General features: G+C 38.7%; 1 protein-coding gene across 4 annotated transcripts in view; it reads left to right on the top strand.

The window, feature by feature from the left end:
- The window catches only part of Aldh18a1 (aldehyde dehydrogenase 18 family member A1), a 48,594-nt gene that overhangs the window by 13,375 nt on the left and 17,339 nt on the right, over window positions 1–17,880 (top strand). For 2 of the 4 annotated variants that reach the window (XR_015440375.1, XM_004838555.3), the window contains exons 3-10: window positions 1,153–1,367; window positions 2,968–3,117; window positions 3,210–3,314; window positions 11,434–11,592; window positions 11,998–12,088; window positions 15,703–15,827; window positions 16,673–16,817; window positions 17,629–17,702. Coding sequence is in view for 3 of the 4 variants with exons in the window: in XM_004838555.3 (XP_004838612.1) it covers window positions 1,153–1,367; window positions 2,968–3,117; window positions 3,210–3,314; window positions 11,434–11,592; window positions 11,998–12,088; window positions 15,703–15,827; window positions 16,673–16,817; window positions 17,629–17,702 (1,064 nt within the window). In the remaining variant the exon portion in view is untranslated. Of the gene's footprint in view, window positions 1–1,152; window positions 1,368–2,967; window positions 3,118–3,209; window positions 3,315–3,784; window positions 4,033–11,433; window positions 11,593–11,997; window positions 12,089–15,702; window positions 15,828–16,672; window positions 16,818–17,628; window positions 17,703–17,880 lie in introns of those variants that run through there. The other 2 variants (XM_004838556.3, XM_021253109.2) reach the window with 2 other exon arrangements.

The following is a 17,880-nucleotide window of genomic DNA, read 5'->3' as shown; positions in this document are numbered from 1 at the left end:
AGGGACAGAAAGTATCTGACTCCAACATTGCTTTTCCTTCAAAAAGCATTCCTTCTGACCTCTTTTATCATTGTTACGGGCATCTTTGTTCATGCTGTCATGTCAGAAAGAAAAACTATAGTTAGATTAATTATGATTTGAGGGGAAGCAAAATATGATATGATGTAGGGAGAGGGGAAGTAAAAACAATTAAGATGTATCATGCACATGTAACAACTCCCCACTATCAATGTAAACATTATATACTGCAAACATAACTAATAAAAATTCAAATTTTAAAAATTATGATTTTTAGATTATGTATACCAGTTATTTTAATGTCTGCTAACTAAACTTTCCCTCTTTTATAATGGTATGGTTTCTTTAAAAGCATACGTTTTTCTGATTATGAAAATAATGTAATATACTGCATAAACTTGGAAAATATAGGAAAGAATAAAGAAGAAAAATTAAATCATCCATAACCCCATCAAAAGATATGTTAATATCTTGATTTGTTTTATTCATATTTTTTCGATACATTTAGACATGCATATGAAGCTAACATGAACATTTTCCTATTATTAAAAATTCTAATGTTACTCCCTTTTTCTAGACATTTATTCTGCTTCGAATTTTTCCTGTCATAAATGACATTCTTATAAACAGCTTTTTGATAAATCTTTTTCTCCATCTTTTAGAATAAATTTCTGAACATAGAATTGCTGTATCAAAAGATTGAAATAAGGGTTTTGATATTGTTTAAATCATGTCTTCAGGAAAGACTGTTTCATTTGTATTCTTCAGCAGTGTTTGAGTGTACCTGTGACCTGTGTAATGGGTGTAAACTCCATACACTACTAGAATAAGAACATGCTAAATATAGTTTTGGTAATACTGATTTTCACTCACTTAATAATGATAAAGCTATTTGTAATCCCAGCACACGGGAGACTGAGGCAGGAGTATTGCTGAGAGATTGAAGGCAGCCTGGGCTACATAGTGAATTCAGGGCCTGCCTGGACTACATAGCAAGACCCTGTCTCAAAAAAAAAAAAATGATAATGATAAAACTATTTTTTGGTGGCTAAATTGATTAATATTATGCATGTATCTTTTATTTGAGAATTACATTGTATCTTTCTTTGTTGCATTTGACTTTGGGAGCTACAGATCGAGGTCAGCGTTCGGCCATCAGACATGTTCGTTCTTGGAGCAACATCCCCTTTATCACAGTACCCCTCAGTCGTACCCATGGCAAGTCCTTTGCCCACCGCAGTGAGCTGAAGCATGCCAAGAGAATTGTGGTGAAACTCGGCAGTGCGGTGGTGACCCGAGGGGATGAGTGTGGCTTGGCACTGGGGCGCCTGGCATCTATTGTCGAGCAGGTAATTGCCAAGATGGAAAATTCTCCTGAGCTGAAATAGAGTCAAATTGTTAGTTCCACCATTTCAACTTGTGAAAGTAATCTTTTTTTTTTTTTTGGTACTGGGGATCGAACTTGGGGATCGAACTCAGGTCCTTGCGCTTGCACAGCAGGCAGCGAAACCACTGAGCTAAATCCCTTGTAAAAGTAATTTTAATATGTGATAGCTTTAATCCAACCTGAAAACACTCTTACTGTAGATACCAGAGGGAAACAGCATGCCAGATCAAGAAAAGGGGATGTCAAGGAGTACAGTAGATGCCATGTAGCTCAGTCCTTAGACTTACTAGTGATAAGGAGCTATGTGTGTCAGTGATTCTTAATCCTGGCTGTGAATCACAACCATCTGAGGACCCTGGAGATACCTGAGCTTCCTGCCCAACCCTTTGATAAGTATCTCAGGGATGTAGCTCAAGCATCTATTTTTTAAGTTCCCTGGGTAACTCTGGATGGATGTGTGTAAATACTGCGCTTTCTCGCCTCTCCTCTCCTCCCCTCCCCCTCCCCCTCCCCTCCCCTCCCCTCTCCTCTTTTCTTTGGTGGTTTCAGTCAAACCACTCGTTCAGACATCCCAGAGATAAGAAAGAGCTTTTCCATTCTAGCTGTACACCTCTATCCTTCATAATCTTATTTTCAATTATTTAAAAACACCTTTACTCCAGAGTTGCTATTATGTAACTGCTTGCCTGAAACCTAATAGAATCTTCTTATGTTTTCTGTATTAGGCGTTATCAAATATGCCTTCCATATTGTCTATCAGGCCAATTCAATTTAACACATGTATGAAGAAGTGTCTTAGTCAGTTTTTATGCTGCTATAACAATACTACAGACCAGGTAATTTGTGATAAATAGAAATTAATTTGGCTCATAGTTCTAGAGGCTGGGAAATCTAAGATGAAGGGTTCACATCTGATGAAGGTCTTTTTGTTGAATCATCCTGTGGTGGAAGGAAAGAGTAGGAGAACGCACAACCTCAAACCTTTTTTGTTTGTTTGTTTGGTACCTGGATTCAAACTCGGGACCTTGCCCTTTCTAGGCAGGCCCCGGAACCACTGAGCTAAATCCCCAGCCCAAACAGATCGACTGGGTTCCTTTTTTGTTTGTTTGGGGGTTCTTTTTGGTACTGGGGATCGAACTTGGGTCCTTGCGCTTGCAAGGCAGGTGGCAGAACCACTGAGCTAAATCCCCAGCCCCCTCAAACCTTTTATAATAGGCATTAATCCATCCATGATGGTGCAGTGCTCATGATCTAAACACCTCCCATTGGGCCCTAACTTTCAACACTGTTGAATTAAGTTTCAAGTGTATGCTTTTTGGGAGGCACATTCAAATCATAGTTGGGAGCTATATAGTAAGTGGCATAACAGAGCTCTGTCATCTCTGCCTCTGAAGGAGCCAGTATTGGGATTCCCAAAACAGGTTAAGACAATAAATATCCAAATAAGTGCCCCAAATGACCAAGTCTGATAGGTCCAGAGATGGGAAACTCTGCCCAGGTCTCTTATGAAGAGAGCATCGATATGGTACATTGAGTTGTACCTTTTCTTTCCTCAATGCCAGGTATCAGTGCTACAAAATCAGGGCCGAGAGATGATGCTGGTGACCAGTGGAGCTGTAGCCTTTGGCAAGCAGCGTTTGCGCCATGAGATCCTGCTGTCTCAAAGTGTGCGACAGGCCCTGCACTCAGGGCAGAACCAGCTGAAAGATATGGTGAGTGCTGTTTACCCCAACCTATAACAGAAGTCCTTGGATTTTGCTTTCCCTCATTCCCAACCATACCTTGTCTGATTGGTATATTACAGGCAATTCCAGTCTTAGAGGCGCGAGCCTGTGCAGCTGCCGGACAGAGTGGGCTGATGGCCTTGTATGAGGCCATGTTTACCCAGTACAGCATCTGTGCTGCCCAGGTAAGAGTTTGGGCTTTACAGGGGGTGTGGAACCTGTGAGGGAGATTTTTGTGGAGCAAGAGGCTTATGAGCAGGGCTCAGGAGCCAGATGCCAGCATACAATCTGACTCACTACTTTCTACTTAAGAGAGCTGAAGAAAGTCTTTAAAGTCTGTGCCTCAGTTTCCTCATTTGAAAAATAGTATCAGTCCCTACTTAAGAGGGTTTTGGAAAGGCTCAATGAGAAAAATCTATGACAAGTATTTAGGGTAGTGTAATAATTTTATTACAGTAAAAAGCACACTGCCATTAATCTTCAGAATCCTCCCCTTTGCTTTGGACACCTAATCTCATCGCTCTTGCCACTTTCTGCAGCGGTTTCTGGAAGCCTGTCTTGTGAGTGTTTTTATAAGGTGTGATCAAAGTACAGTAAATGCTGCTACCAAGGGCCATCCAACAAAAAGGTAGGCTCGTAAAAACATTACAGTGTATCCTAATCTACCCTGTTCACCAGATCTGACACCATGAGGCTTCAGGTTTTTCCCCAAAGTCAAAATGATGTTGAAAAGTAAATGTTTGTTTTGTTTTGTTTTGTTTTGTTGGTACCCGGGATCGAACTCGGGTCCTTGCGCTTGCTCTGGAAAAGTAAATGTTTTGAATGGCTTCAGGACATCAAGGCAGCAACAAAAGCACAACTAAAGACACTCAAGAAAGAGGACTTGCAGAACTGCTTCAGAAAGTACAAGAGTATTGGGATAAGTATTTGAAATGAGGGGGAGTATTTTGAGAGAAATTAATGGAAGTGTGTCTTTGACTGTAATAAAGTTTTTGAAAATTTAAACTTTAGTCATGCATGATGCCACATGCCTATAATCCCAGCATTCAGGAGGCTGAGGCAGGAGGATCAAGAGTTCAAGGCCAGCCTGGGCTGCATAGCAAGTTCAAGGCCAGCTTGGAATATAGTGACACCGTGTCTTGGGAAAAAATAAAAAATTAAGAATATTTCATTCATATGCTTTATATATCCCACATTTTCTTTATTCATCTCTTGACAAACACCTAGGCTGCTTTCATATCTTGGCTATTGTGAATTGTGCCACAATAAACATGGGTATGTAGGTATCACTGTAGTACACAGACTTTAATTCTTTTGGGTGTATACCAAGAACTGGTGTAGCTGGGTCATATATATGGTAGTTCTATATTTAGTTTTTGGACAAACTTCCATGTTGATTTCTGTAGTGGCTGTTGTGGGTTATATTCCCACCAATAGAGTATAAGGATTCCTTTTTCCTTGTATCCTGTATTAGTTACCTTTCTCTCGTTGCTGATACAAAATACCTAACACTCAAAGTTAAAGGGGGGGAAGGTTTATTTGGCTTACAGTTCGTAGAGGTTGCAGTCCACAATCAGCTGGCTCCAAGGCAGGGTGACAGAGGGGCAACAGTTCATGGCAGCAGAAGACAGAAAAAATAACAAGAGTTTAACAGCGTCTTTCTGCCCCTTTTTTTCAGACCAGTTAGGGCAGGTAGCACTCACACCCTTAATCCTAGTGCCCTCTGGCCTTCCCCACCATGAATCAATCACACAGTCTAGATTCAGCCACCTCTGAGAAAGCATGATGCTTTGGGACATCTAAACAAAAGCCATAACACATCCTCACCAGCATTTACTGTTTTTTTTATTCTTGATGATAACCATTCTGACTGGAGTGAGATGGAATCTTGATAAAGTTTTATATCTCCAATGGCTGAAAATATTGAACATTTTTTGTATCTCTATTGGCCATTTCTATATCTTCTTTTGAGAATTATCTGTGCGGTTTGTTTGTCCATTTATTGATTGGATTATTTGTTCTTTTGGGGTTTTTTGAGTTCCTATGTATTCTAGGTATTCTCTGTCAGAAGAGTAGCTAGCAAGGTTTTTTTCTCATTCTGTAGACTCTCTTCTCTCTTGTTTCCTTTGCTGTGGAGAAGCTTTTTTATTTGATGCGATCCCATTTATCGATTCTTGCTATTATTTCTTGAGCTATGGGAGTCCTATGCAGGGAGTCATCACTTGTGTCTTTATTTTCAAGTGTTTTCCTAGGTTTTCCAAACAGTTTCAAAGTTTAAGGTCTTATGTTTAAGTCTGATCCATTCTGAGTTGATTTCTGTACAGGGTAAGAGCTAGGGATCTAGTTTTCACTCATCTTCATAGGATAGCCAGTTTTCCTACATCATTTGTTAAAAAGGCTATCCTTTCTCCACTGTATGTTTTCACCCCTCTTGTCAGGAATCAGATGTTGGGCTGGGGATTTAGCTCAGTGGTTCCGCCACCTGCCTTGCAAGCACAAGGTCCTGAGTTTGATCCCTGGTACCAAAAAAAAAGAATCAGATGTCTATACGTATGTCAGTTTATTTTTGGGCCCTCTGTTTATGCAGTTTGCCTGTGAGTCTGCTTTTATGCCAATACCATGCTATTTTTGTTACGGTGGCTCTGGGATGTTTTGGAGTTGGATATTGTAATACTTCCAACATCCCTCTTAGCTCGGAATTACTTTGGCTCTTCTAAGTCTTTTGTGTTTCCATATGAATTTTATGGTTGTTATTTTTAATTCTGTGACATTGGTATATTGAATCTTTCCATCATTTTTTGTAATATAGCTATTTTAACACTATTAATTCTTCCAAACTATGAATGTGGGAGGTCTTTCCATCTTGTAGTGTCTTCAGGTTTTCTCTTCAGTGCCTGTAATTTTCATTATATAGGTCTTTTGCCTCCTTGATTAAATAGATTCCTGGATATTTACTTTAAAGTATTATAAATGAAATTGTTTTCTTGAGTTCATTTTCAGCAAGTTCATTGTTGGTGTACAGAAAAGCTATTGATTTTTAAATGTTTATTTTATATCTTGCTACTTTGCTGAATAGATCTAAATGTCTTTTGGTGGAGTGTTTAGGGTCTTCCAAGTATGAGATTATATCATATCATGTGCATGTAAGGATAATTTTATTTCTTCCTTTCCTATTTGTATTCCTTTTATATCTTTCTCTTGCCTATTCTGGCTAATATTCAGGCACATATTGAGTAGCAGTGAAGAAAGTGGATGGACATCCTTGCCTTATTCCTGACTTTAGAGGAAACTCAGTTATTCCCCATTCAGTGATGCTATCTGTTTGTCATGTATAGCCTTTTATTATGTTAAGGTATGACCCTTCAAAACCTGCTTCCTTCAGGGCTTTTATCATGAAGGAATGTTAAGTTTTGTTCAGGCTTCTTCTGAATCATTTGAGAAGATCATGTGATTTTTATCCTTCATTCTATGTATGTGGTATATTACACTTATTGATTTGTTTATGTTGAACTATCTGTGTATCCCTGGAATGCAAGCAGCTTGATCACGGTGTATGGTCTTTTTAATGTGTTGTTAAATTTGGCAAGTATTTTAATAAGGATTTTTGTGCCTTGGTTCATCAAGAATCTGGTGTATAGTTTCTTTTTTTGTTGTTATGCCTTTATCCAGTTTTGGTATCAGTGTGATATTGGCCAAGTAGAATGAGTTTTAGAAGTGTTCTTTCTTTTTCTGTTTTATAGAATAGTTTGAAGAGCATTGGTGTTAGTTCTTTAAAAGTCTTATAAAATTTAAATTTCATTACTGTGTCACCCTTATTGTTAATGATCTTTTTAGACTTCTAATATCCTTTTGATTCAGTTTTGGTAGGTCATATATGTCTAGAAATTATCCCATTTTCTAGATTTTTCAATTTATTGAAATATGAGTTTCCAAAATAGTCCCTAATGATTCTCTGTATTTCTTGGTGTCTGTTGTAATATTCCCCTTTTTATTTCTAATTTTATTAATGTGGGTAAATCGTTTGCACTTTTTTTTATTCCCTATTTCATTAATTTCAACCCTGATCTTTATTTCTTTCCTTCTGTTGGGTTTGGATTTGGGTTTGATTTGTTATTTATTTTCCTGAGACCTTGAGATGCATCATTAGGTTCTTTATTTGATAATTCTGATTTTTTTATGTAGGCACTCACTGCTGTATCCCACAAATTCTGTGTTGTCCTTCCATTTTTATTTAATTCTAGAATTTTTTAAATTTACTCTTTAATTTCTTCAACAATTCATGGATCATTCAAAAGTGAGTTGTTTAATTGCCATGTTTATGTAGTTTCTATAGTTTCTCTTATTGTTAATTTCTAGCTTTATTCCATTGTGACTTTATAAGATGCAAGAAATTATTTTAGTTTTTTTGTTTTGCTTTGGTTTTTTGTTAAGACTTGCTTTGTGCCTTAAAATACAATCTGTTTTGGAAAACGTTTCATGAATTGCTGAAAATAATATGTATTCTGCAGTTGTTAAGTGGAATATTCTGTAGATGTTGGTTTAGTCTATTTGATCTATGGTATACTTTAATTTTGATATTTGTTGATTTGTTTGTTTAGATGACTTATCAGAGTGGAGTTTTGAAGTCACCCACAGTTACAGTTTTGGAGTCTTTCTCTATGTCAAGTAGTGTTTGTTTTATGAAATTGGGCACTGGTGTTCATTGCATACTTATAACTGTTACATCTTCTTTTTGGATTGTTCCCTTAACCATAATGTAGTGACCTTCTTTGTCTCTTCTAGTTTTGGCTTGTTATGAGTATACCTTTGTCATATGAATATACCTACTCTGGCTTGCTTTTGGATTTAATTTTCACGGGCTATCACTTTGCATCCTTTTACTTTCAGTCTGTTTATGTCTTTGCTGGTGAGATGTACTAATAACTCTTAGGACTACTTCAAATGTGGATACTTCTAAACACAAACAAGTTAGATATTATTTCACTGGTCTCTTTAACTTCAGGTGGGTTGCTTGCCTTTGTACCTGACTACCTTTTATAGTAGATAGACTACCTTTTATATATAATGTCTGTTAAGCATTGCAGGTGGTTGGCTTTTCATTCATTCAGCAAATATTTATTGATCACCCATGATGTAATAAGCAGTGTATTGGGCATATTGTGGTAAACAAATCAGATGTGGTTCCAGACCTCATGGGTTTTAACAGATGTTTAGAGGTTACTCTGAATGTTCTACAACCTTGTTTTCTACATTACTTCATTTTTACCTAAATTTTCTGAATTTTTTAATCAGCTATATAGCTACACACTAAATAGAAGCACTAAATAACAATCATTTCATGGTGCAACTGGAAAAAATATAACTCCATAAGTTATTATTTTCAAATTCCTTGCTGCTTCTAATCACACATTATTTTACACAGATAATGCTGTTATATATACCTCATTTCAGGCTTTGTGTTTTCATTTTATTGCTTTTTCCATCATTTTCATAGTAGTCTACAGTGATGAATTGATACACCAGGGGGTCCATGAGTAAGTAACTTGAAATAGGCATGGACTTTTATCTCCTTGTTCCTTATGGGTATAGTCTTGGATGTTTTTTCTGTTCATATAAATACAAAAGAAATCTTGATTTATGTCACCCTTCTTCATTATCTCTTCTCCATAGCCCAATGAGAGTTTTAGTCTTTATTTTTAAAATTATTTGTTTATCATTTGTTTTGAGATGTGAGTCTCGTTGTGTTTCCCAGGTTAGTGTCAGACACTTAGGGGCTCAAGTGATCCTTTCACCCCAGCCTCTGCCATAGCTGAGATTACAGGTGTGCACTGCTGTACCTAGCTTAGTCTTTAGTTTTCAAAAGTGCCTAGATCCAGGTAAGGAACATAGGTCCTGGAGTTATGTTTTGCTTTTTTCCTAAGATTGATGCTCTTTGAAAGTTTGCTTTTGTTTTTCTTTGTTTGAAATGATGGTAGCATTAAACGTCCATCCACATGAGCCATTATTTTCACTAATACAAGTGCAGGCCAGTTCCCAACAAGCACCAATGCCTGGGCCTCCTCTCTAGAACTTATGCCTCCCCACCACTCCACAGGATCTAGTCAGTCTTTGCCCTTATCACCTTATGCTGTACTTCCTTGTTTTCTTTAGCAGTCCTGTAAAGAGGACCATTATCAGTGAGTTTTGAAAATTTCCAGCAAGTTGTTTCCCAGGTTAAAGACTTAAACACTGCAGTTTATTTTTTCTTTATAGCAATGAAACCAATTTGTCTCAGCAGATTGTCCCTCTCCAAGCACAAATTTTCCCCCTTGCAGCCCTCTTCTTCTACCTTCACAGTCAAATTTCCACCCGTTTTTTGTAAAACTGTTTTAGTTACAGGTATTTTCATTGGACCTTTAGACCTCCTGCTTGCCTCTCCCACACACGTGTTTATTTTTGTTGGTTGATTTTTTTGTCAGCATGACTGGAATCTGTATGTTTAGCTTTGACCCAGTCCTATTTTCTACAGAAGCAAACTTTCTGAAAAGGGGTTCATAATCTTTCCTTCTGAAAATATGCTGCATTCCATCTTCTTCCAGGCCATCAACATTTTTATTCCCCATTCCAGCAGCTGGTACAGGACCTGGTATTTCAGAGGCACTCAGCAAATTCTCTTTTGTCAAGAGAATAGGTGAATTATTTCTCTCAGTTGTGTTACCACTTTGTCTACATTTAATATATCATTGAAGCTGCTGATTCATCACAGTGTTCTTGTTAGTTATCATAGCCAGATCCTGGTATAGGCCTTAATTGTACCTACTTTGACTCTTAAGTACCCTCCTTTTTTCTGTCTGCTTCCAAACTTTCCTACCCTGCATAGCAAGGATCTACATCCTTAAACATCAGAGGGATTACATTCAAACACTTAATTCTTTTTTTTTGTTTTTGTACTGGGGATCGAACTCGGGACCTTCCGCTTGGGAGGCAGGCGGCGGCACCACTGAGCTAAATCCCCGGCCTCAAATACTTCATTCTTGAGCTTCAGGGTCTGCTAACATTTAGTTTCTTACTATTACCCTCATGCACCTTTCTCTCTTGCCAAACATTGTCTAACAGTCTGATTCAAAGGAGAAAGCAGACCTATTTACCTGTTCCCACATTCAGCTCCCGCTCTACCTGTGAACACTTTGTGATGACCTCCTCCCTTGAGCTAAATTACATCTAGTGCCTGTGTCAGGTGAGCAGTCTCACCTCCATAAACCTCTCAAACTAAACCCACATACTCAAATATAGTTGTTCTTAGCGCTAATAATGTTCTGCTTCAGAGCAAGAAGAGTGACAACATAGCCCTATTCCATTTTGTCTAGTGTACTTTTTGAAGGAAAGTAAACCATTCATTTACTCATTCATGAAATATTAAATGTACATTGTGGCCAGGTCTTGAATCCGATGCTATGATATAGAAATATTTTAGAAATTAATGGATGGTCATTAATACCCCTAACATCCCTTTACTATAGCTACATACATTTTAATTTTGTTAAGTAGATGAGATTTGATAGCATCCTTAAATAAATCTTTTAAGTGATTACACTAAGAACCAAATAAGTGTTCAAAGATGAGTGTTTTATCCTAATCTCTGTGGGAGTCCCAGAAGCCTAAAGTTTTAGTTCCCTGTTATAGTTGAGATAAAAGATGTCCTCCAGATCCTTATGTGTTTAGAGGGTGATTAGATCACTGGGGTTCTGTACTCAACAGTGGATTTATCCATTGATAAGTTCAGTAGCTGAACATGCTATTAGGAGGTAGGGCCTGGTAGAAAGAGCCAGGTCAGATCTGGAAGCCTGTGTTCTTGTCTCCCGTCTCTCTTTGCTTCCTGGCTGCCATGAGATGAGCACTGTCCTGTGCCCAAGCCCTTCTACCATGCTATTTTTAACTTGGAGTTAGCCAACCATGTACCAAAACCATGAGCCAAAATTAACCTCTTCCTCTAAGTCGTGAGTATTAGGTATTTTGTCCTAGTGACAAGAGAGTGACTCAGACACTCCCGTACTGTGGGTATCTTTTTATACCTTTCCAAGGAAGTTCATCATGTTCCTCCCTGCTACTTTTTCTTTTTTTTTGGTACCCGGGATTGAACTGGGGACCTTGCCATTGCAAGGCAGGCGCCAGAACCACTGAGCTAAATCCCCAGCCTCCTGCTACAATTTTTTTTTTTTGTACCGGGGATCGAACTCAGGTCCTTGCACTTGCACAGCAGAAGGCGAAACCACAGAGCTAAATCCCCAACCCCTGCTACATTTTTAATCTACTTAATCCTTTTAGATTTTGGTGACCAACCTGGATTTCCACGATGAGCAAAAGCGCCGAAACCTCAATGGGACACTTCATGAACTCCTTCGAATGAACATTGTCCCCATTGTCAACACAAATGATGCTGTTGTCCCCCCAGCTGAGCCCAACAGTGATCTCCAGGGGGTAAATGTGGGTATAGTATTCCTAAGGGTTGAGCATGCTGGCAATACTAATGCATGCTATGCTGCATGTACTAACATTTGAAGTTTGGCTTGAGGAAGATGAAGAAACTGGGAGAGAAGCTGGCATCACAGAACAGTGACTGCATGAACTCTTCTGAAGTCAGGGACTTTCATTGAACAGGTTGAGGAGCTGCAGTGACTTAGATGGTGCTGTGGGCATGGCTTGCATATTTCATGTTTGGTAAAAGGGGTTGCTAATAGGCATTGTATTTTGTAGAGGGGCCCTGCAAGAGCTATCGTCTGTATATTTGGGTCATTTGTTTTGCCTGTCAGAACCTACCTGGGTGCTTCTGTGAATTTCTATTTTGGACTGCATAGTTCACTCTCTTAAGACATTTTTCCTGTATTCCAGGTTATTAGTGTTAAAGATAATGATAGCCTGGCTGCCCGCCTGGCCGTGGAAATGAAAACTGACCTCTTGATTGTTCTTTCAGATGTAGAAGGTATAATGTATTTTTCTTTTTCTACATGTATAAGTACCTCTTGTTTGAGTCCTTCTGACCTTTTTTTCTATGGACCATTATTTTCTGAGCCATATGGTTTGACAACAGGTTTTTATGACTCAGAAGAAGGTGGGTAAGTCTGAGAGATGTAGTTTGAGTACTAGAACAATATTTCTAGATTCTTTCAGTTTCATTTTTTATAACACCTTTATGGAAATATAATTCACATACCATACAATTTACCTATTTAAAATTTACAGTTCAGTGATCTTTAGTATCTTCACATAGTTGTGCAGCCACCACTACAGTTAAAATTAAAGAATATTTTCATCACCTTAACAAAAAACCTCATTCCGATTAGCAGTCACTCCCACTTCCACCCAAACTCTCCAGCCCTAAACAACTTCCTGTTTATTCTATAAATTTATCTGTTCTTGACACTTTATATAATAGAATATTGCCCCATGTGGACCTTTGTGACTGGCTTCTTTCATTTAGCATAATGTTTTCAAGGTTCACCTATGTCACAGTATGTATGAGTAATTTACTTCTTTTTATTACCAAGTAATATGCCCTGTAGATATGCCACATTTTATTTATCCATTCACTAGTTGATGGACATTTGAACTGTTACAAATAATACTATTATGAACTTTTCATGTGCAAGTTTTTGTGTGAGCATGTTTTCGTATTTCATCTGAGAGGCGAATTGTTGGGCTGGGGATGTGATTCAGTGGTAAAGTGCTGGCTTAACACATGCAAGGCCCTAGATTTGATCCCCAGTACTGGAAAAAAAAAAAGTAGAATTGTTGATTTTTATAGTATCTGTACATAAACCTTTTGAGGAACCGACATGCTGTTTTCCATAGCAGCTGTACCATTTTACATTCCCACCAGCAGTGCTTGAGGGAATCTAATTTGTTTATATCCTTGCCAGTAATTAATTTTTTTTTCAGTACTGGGGATTGAACTCATGACCTTGTGCTTGTGAGGCATTGCATCACCACTGAGTTAAATCCCTGGCCCTACCAGTAATTAATTTGACATTATTTACTTTTTTTTTTTTGTGGTACCAGGAATCAAACTCAGAACCTTAGGACTTTGTGCTTGCAAGGCAGGCTCGACACTACTGAGCTAAATCCCCATTCCTGACATTACCTACTTTTTATTATAGGCATCCTGATGAATAAGGAGTGATATCATTGTGATTTAGGTTACTTTCAAGTTTTAACTTTCAAGTTAAATCATGGGACACCTTATTTTAGAGCCACTGTAGAAAACCTGGGCTTATATGGCCACCTTGATTTTATATATTATTTTGTTCTTTTCTGGTTTCCCCTTCCACATGGAAGGGCCCTCTTGGCTCCAATTTGACTCTCCTTTCACTCTGTTGCCATTTCACAATTTAACCCATAAGAAATAATAGTTGTGTCCTAAACTGACCAAACCTCCAGGATCCCAAGTCTCCCATTATGTTCCCAGGAGGTCAGAAAAACCCTGCCAAATTCCAGTCTACACCCAGTGGAGGTTAACATGGCAGGACTTGTTCTCTGTTTTATACTCAGCTGTGTAAAGTGAGGGCAGTGGCTGTCTAGTGGTCAGGAGCAGATACAGGTGAGTTAGTCTGTCTTCTGCTCCTGTGTAAAGTCAGATATGTTCTACCTACATGTCAATGTCATTACCGATAAAAAGTCTTGGTATTTTGTTTATTCACTGTAATTTGCTTCAGGGTAGGAATAACTAAGTTGGGGTAAGTGTAAGCCACCTTATATGGTTAATCAGCAGGTTTTTATTGAATTTCTACTGTGTATGAAGAGTGCGCTATGTGTTTTATAAATGTCAATTTATTCGGTCTTTGTAGCAGCCCTACAAAATAGGTAGATTAGCCCAATTATATAGTTAAAGAAATTAAAAATTAGGTTCAAATCAACTAATAGTATATCCAAAGTCATATAGCAATTAGTTGGCCAATGCCAGTTTCCAATCTAAGTCTCTTCAATTGAAAACTCACTGTTGGGCTAGGGATTTAGCTCAGTGGTGCCAACGCCTGCCTCGCAAGCAGCAAGCACAAGGTCCTGAGTTCGACCCCCAGTACCAAAAAGCAAAACCAAAAGAAAAGAAAAGAAAAATCACTCTTCCTCTCTCTTCTATACTGCCTGGAAAGGTAAAGGATGTGAGTCTTTAAGATCAATATACAAAATCAATATACAAATTTGAACTAGACTTAGTAAACAGTTTCAAACTGCTTATTTGGTGCAGCTTCAAACACCAAAATTGGCCAACACTGGGATTGTGCTCTTATGGTTAATCAACTAGTTATACACTGACTGTTAATTCATAGAACAGTATCAGAATTTTAAATGCTTTATTGTTTGGGTAGAAAGACCTCTGCAAGGAAAAAGAAGAGTAGGCAAATCTAGAACAATGGGAGCCTCTTGGCCTCTCAGGATATGGTTGGTTGGCTTAGAATTGTCCAGTCTTTCCTATGCTATTATATGAAACTAAACAGCCTCTCAGTCTAAGCTTGTCATTCCATGGCATTGTATCCTCTGGGAAGAACCCACTGGAAACCATGGAAAGCTGTAGAATACTAATTAAGCTAGACGGAAAGTATAAGAGGTTAATCTTCCTTTTTCTATACTTGGTGCTCACAGTTTGCACTGCTTTGTTCTGCGCTGGACACTTGATTTTCTCACTCTCCCAGAAAGGCCGAATCTGTAACAAGATGGTATTAAAGATCTAGAGTAATGAAGAGGAAAGTTATAATACAAGAAAAGCAGTGACTTGAAATAAAACTATCAACATCCAAAATGTCCTCCAGCCAGTTCCCTGTCATGGACAGTGCCTCTCCAGCTGTGTCCCCTTTACATTTTAATTTGACTTCATTTTCTCAGACCCCTCTCACCCTCCTCTTTTCTCTTTCCAAAGCTCATATTTATTTACAAAGTAAAATTGTTGCATTTGTGTAAGATTTCACATAACTATTTTATTTCACCTACTCAGTTACATAGGGGACATGTGCTTTATAGTCATAAATCCAGACTGAGTGCTGAGAGACATGAGCTCTCCTGCTGTTTCTGTCCATCCTCCACAGTGACACACTTATAAAATGAGAGGTATAAATGAGTACCTGTTTCAAAGGGTACAGTGAGAGTTAATGAGTACCTGTTTCACGTTTCGCCTGGCTTGGAAACGGTCACATTAAACAGTATATGGCTGATGCACTATCTCTACGATAATTCCCTTTCCAGTTATATCCTGGAGGTACAGCATAATAGGTAGCAATGGCAGAGGTGAGGACACTTCCAGTAGACTCTGGACAGGGCTAATAAATTTTGTGCCAAGAATGTGGCCATACTTGAAGGCTGGAAAGCATTCATTATTAAGCCAAGTTACAAAGGTATATAAGGTGAGTCCTCTGGGAGTTGTGTGGGATGGCTCCATTGATCCCTTGTCCTTATTTCTGGTTAGAGCAGGTGGTGGTACATGGAATTCATCTGGATGACCAAACCATGAAGTGGTTTTTGCTACTAGTAGCAGGTGCCTGGGGAGGCCTGTCTGAGGGACACACACTTCTATCACAGCAGTGTTACTGACTGTTGTCCACTTTTTAGGCCTCTTTGACAGCCCCCCAGGATCAGATGATGCAAAGCTCATTGATATATTTTATCCTGGAGATCAGCAGTCTGTGACATTTGGAACCAAGTCTAGAGTGGGAATGGGTGGCATGGAAGCCAAGGTAAGCATCAGGTTCCCTAAATCTCTGACAGTTATAAAACCAAAGCAGTCCTTTTCACTTTTATACTTTTATTATTGTTTGGGGAGCTAGCGGATAGTTCAGATACTAGACACACTTAAATATGTACATAAGGGCTGGGAATTTAGCTCAGTGGTTCCGCTGCTTGCCTTGCAAGCTCAAGGTCCCGAGTTTGATCCCCGGTACCAACAACAACAACAAAAAAATATATGTACCTATCTAAATGAATGTTTAGTGGGTGTTGTGTACCTATCTTTGTGTCTATATATGTATTTTTTATCTAATGTTCTATGAACAACATGTTCATATTGTAAACTCCTAGGGTAAAGCCTATATAATTTTTATAGCTCATAAATCTGCTGTTATCACCTCAACTATATCTTGATACAAGTTTCATTTTTTCTCTCCTATTAATCATTTAAGAAGTTATACCCTTAAGGTACAGCATTGCACATAGCAGTGGCAGAAGTGAAGCCAAGAGCCCATTTACAAAAGCTAAGCACACTCAAATTCTGGTCAAACCCCTTGCTAGTCACTGAGCTGTTGCTATGTTGAAGCATAACAAGTCAAAATGCAGACATTTTAAGTCCTGTACCACAGAGTCTGAGAGAGAACATGCTGAAACAAAGGACAGTTCATTCATTGTCAGGCAACACATGCTAGGGGTGGGCTGGAAAGAGATCATGGACTAAATGTGTTTTTCAGAGCTTCTGAGATGTTAAAAATTATTGTATTTACTCAACTTGCTTAATACTAAATTCTGTTTTATATCTTCTTGCAAGTTTAAAGGTCTGAATCTCCTCTTTGGATCTCACTTGTCCCATTAGGTGAAAGCAGCCCTCTGGGCTTTACAAGGTGGCACTTCTGTTGTTATTGCCAATGGAACCCACCCCAAAGTGTCTGGGCATGTCATCACAGACATTGTGGAGGGGAAGAAAGTTGGCACCTTTTTTTCAGAAGTAAAGCCTGCAGGTAAGTAGTTCTTCATAAGGTCCCCAGGCCTGTGGATGGTAGCTAATGACACCCCATCCAAGATAGTCAGAAGTCTGAGCTCTCACTTGAGGACTATAGATGTGTTAATGTTATAAAATCTGGTATCGTTTTAAATACTGTTTGCACAATTGGATTTTGCTTTGCTTTTTTTTTTTGGGTACCGGGGATCGAACTCAGATCCTTATGCTTGCACAGCAGGTGGTGAAACCACTGAACTAAATCCAAATCCCCGGCCTGATTTTGCTTTGCTTTTGTAAAATTGTCTTTCCTGCCTAGTTAAGGCTCTTACTTTCTCAAAATCACTAGGTTAAACAATGTAAGCCTCTGCTTTTCGGGGTTTTTTTTGTTTTTTTTTTGGTACCAGGGATCGAACTCGGGACCCAGCCATTTTTTTCAAGAAACATTTGCTCTACCAATGCTGGTTACTAGGCACTAATAAGCACTAGAGTTGCAGAGATGTGTAAGGTATGGTTGGTATGTGCTCTCAAGTGTTCACAAAGAACAGTTTCTTATCTACACTCATAAGCCAAAGTGGAATTGAAAGGAACTCTAAAAGACATAAAGTATGTTGTCTACGTCAGAAATACAGGTGAGTCCTTGTGCTTAGTATGGTGTTCCTGAATTACCCTGGTGTGTTCTTTTGCTATTTTATTGGTCACAGTTACCCCCATATGTGAAATAGGCACACCAAGACATCAAGTGTTCCTTCTGCATATGATGAGCCTGTGCACATACTGAGACAGAGAGAACCAAGTTGACTGTGTTCTGATGCTTGCGCATGTTCTTGCAGGCCCTACTGTTGAGCAACAGGGAGAAATGGCTCGTTCTGGAGGAAGAATGTTGGCCACGTTAGAACCTGAGCAGGTAATAACCTTAGCTGATGGTTTCATTAACCATTTTTAAAGCAAGTCAGCCTGTACAGTATAGTATAATAGTGAAGGCTGCTGACCCCTGACACCTTTGTTCTTAGCATCCGTGGAATTCCATGGAGTTATCTGAGTTACAAGTCTGTTTCAGATTTACCCTGCCTTTTTTCTTTTTC

The sequence above is a fragment of the Heterocephalus glaber genome, unplaced genomic scaffold (assembly GCF_053883595.1).
Source record: "Heterocephalus glaber isolate CG9 unplaced genomic scaffold, H.glaber_assembly_v1.0 deba00001497, whole genome shotgun sequence".
NCBI lineage: Eukaryota > Metazoa > Chordata > Mammalia > Rodentia > Bathyergidae > Heterocephalus > Heterocephalus glaber.
This window is presented reverse-complemented; position numbering and strand designations above follow the sequence as displayed.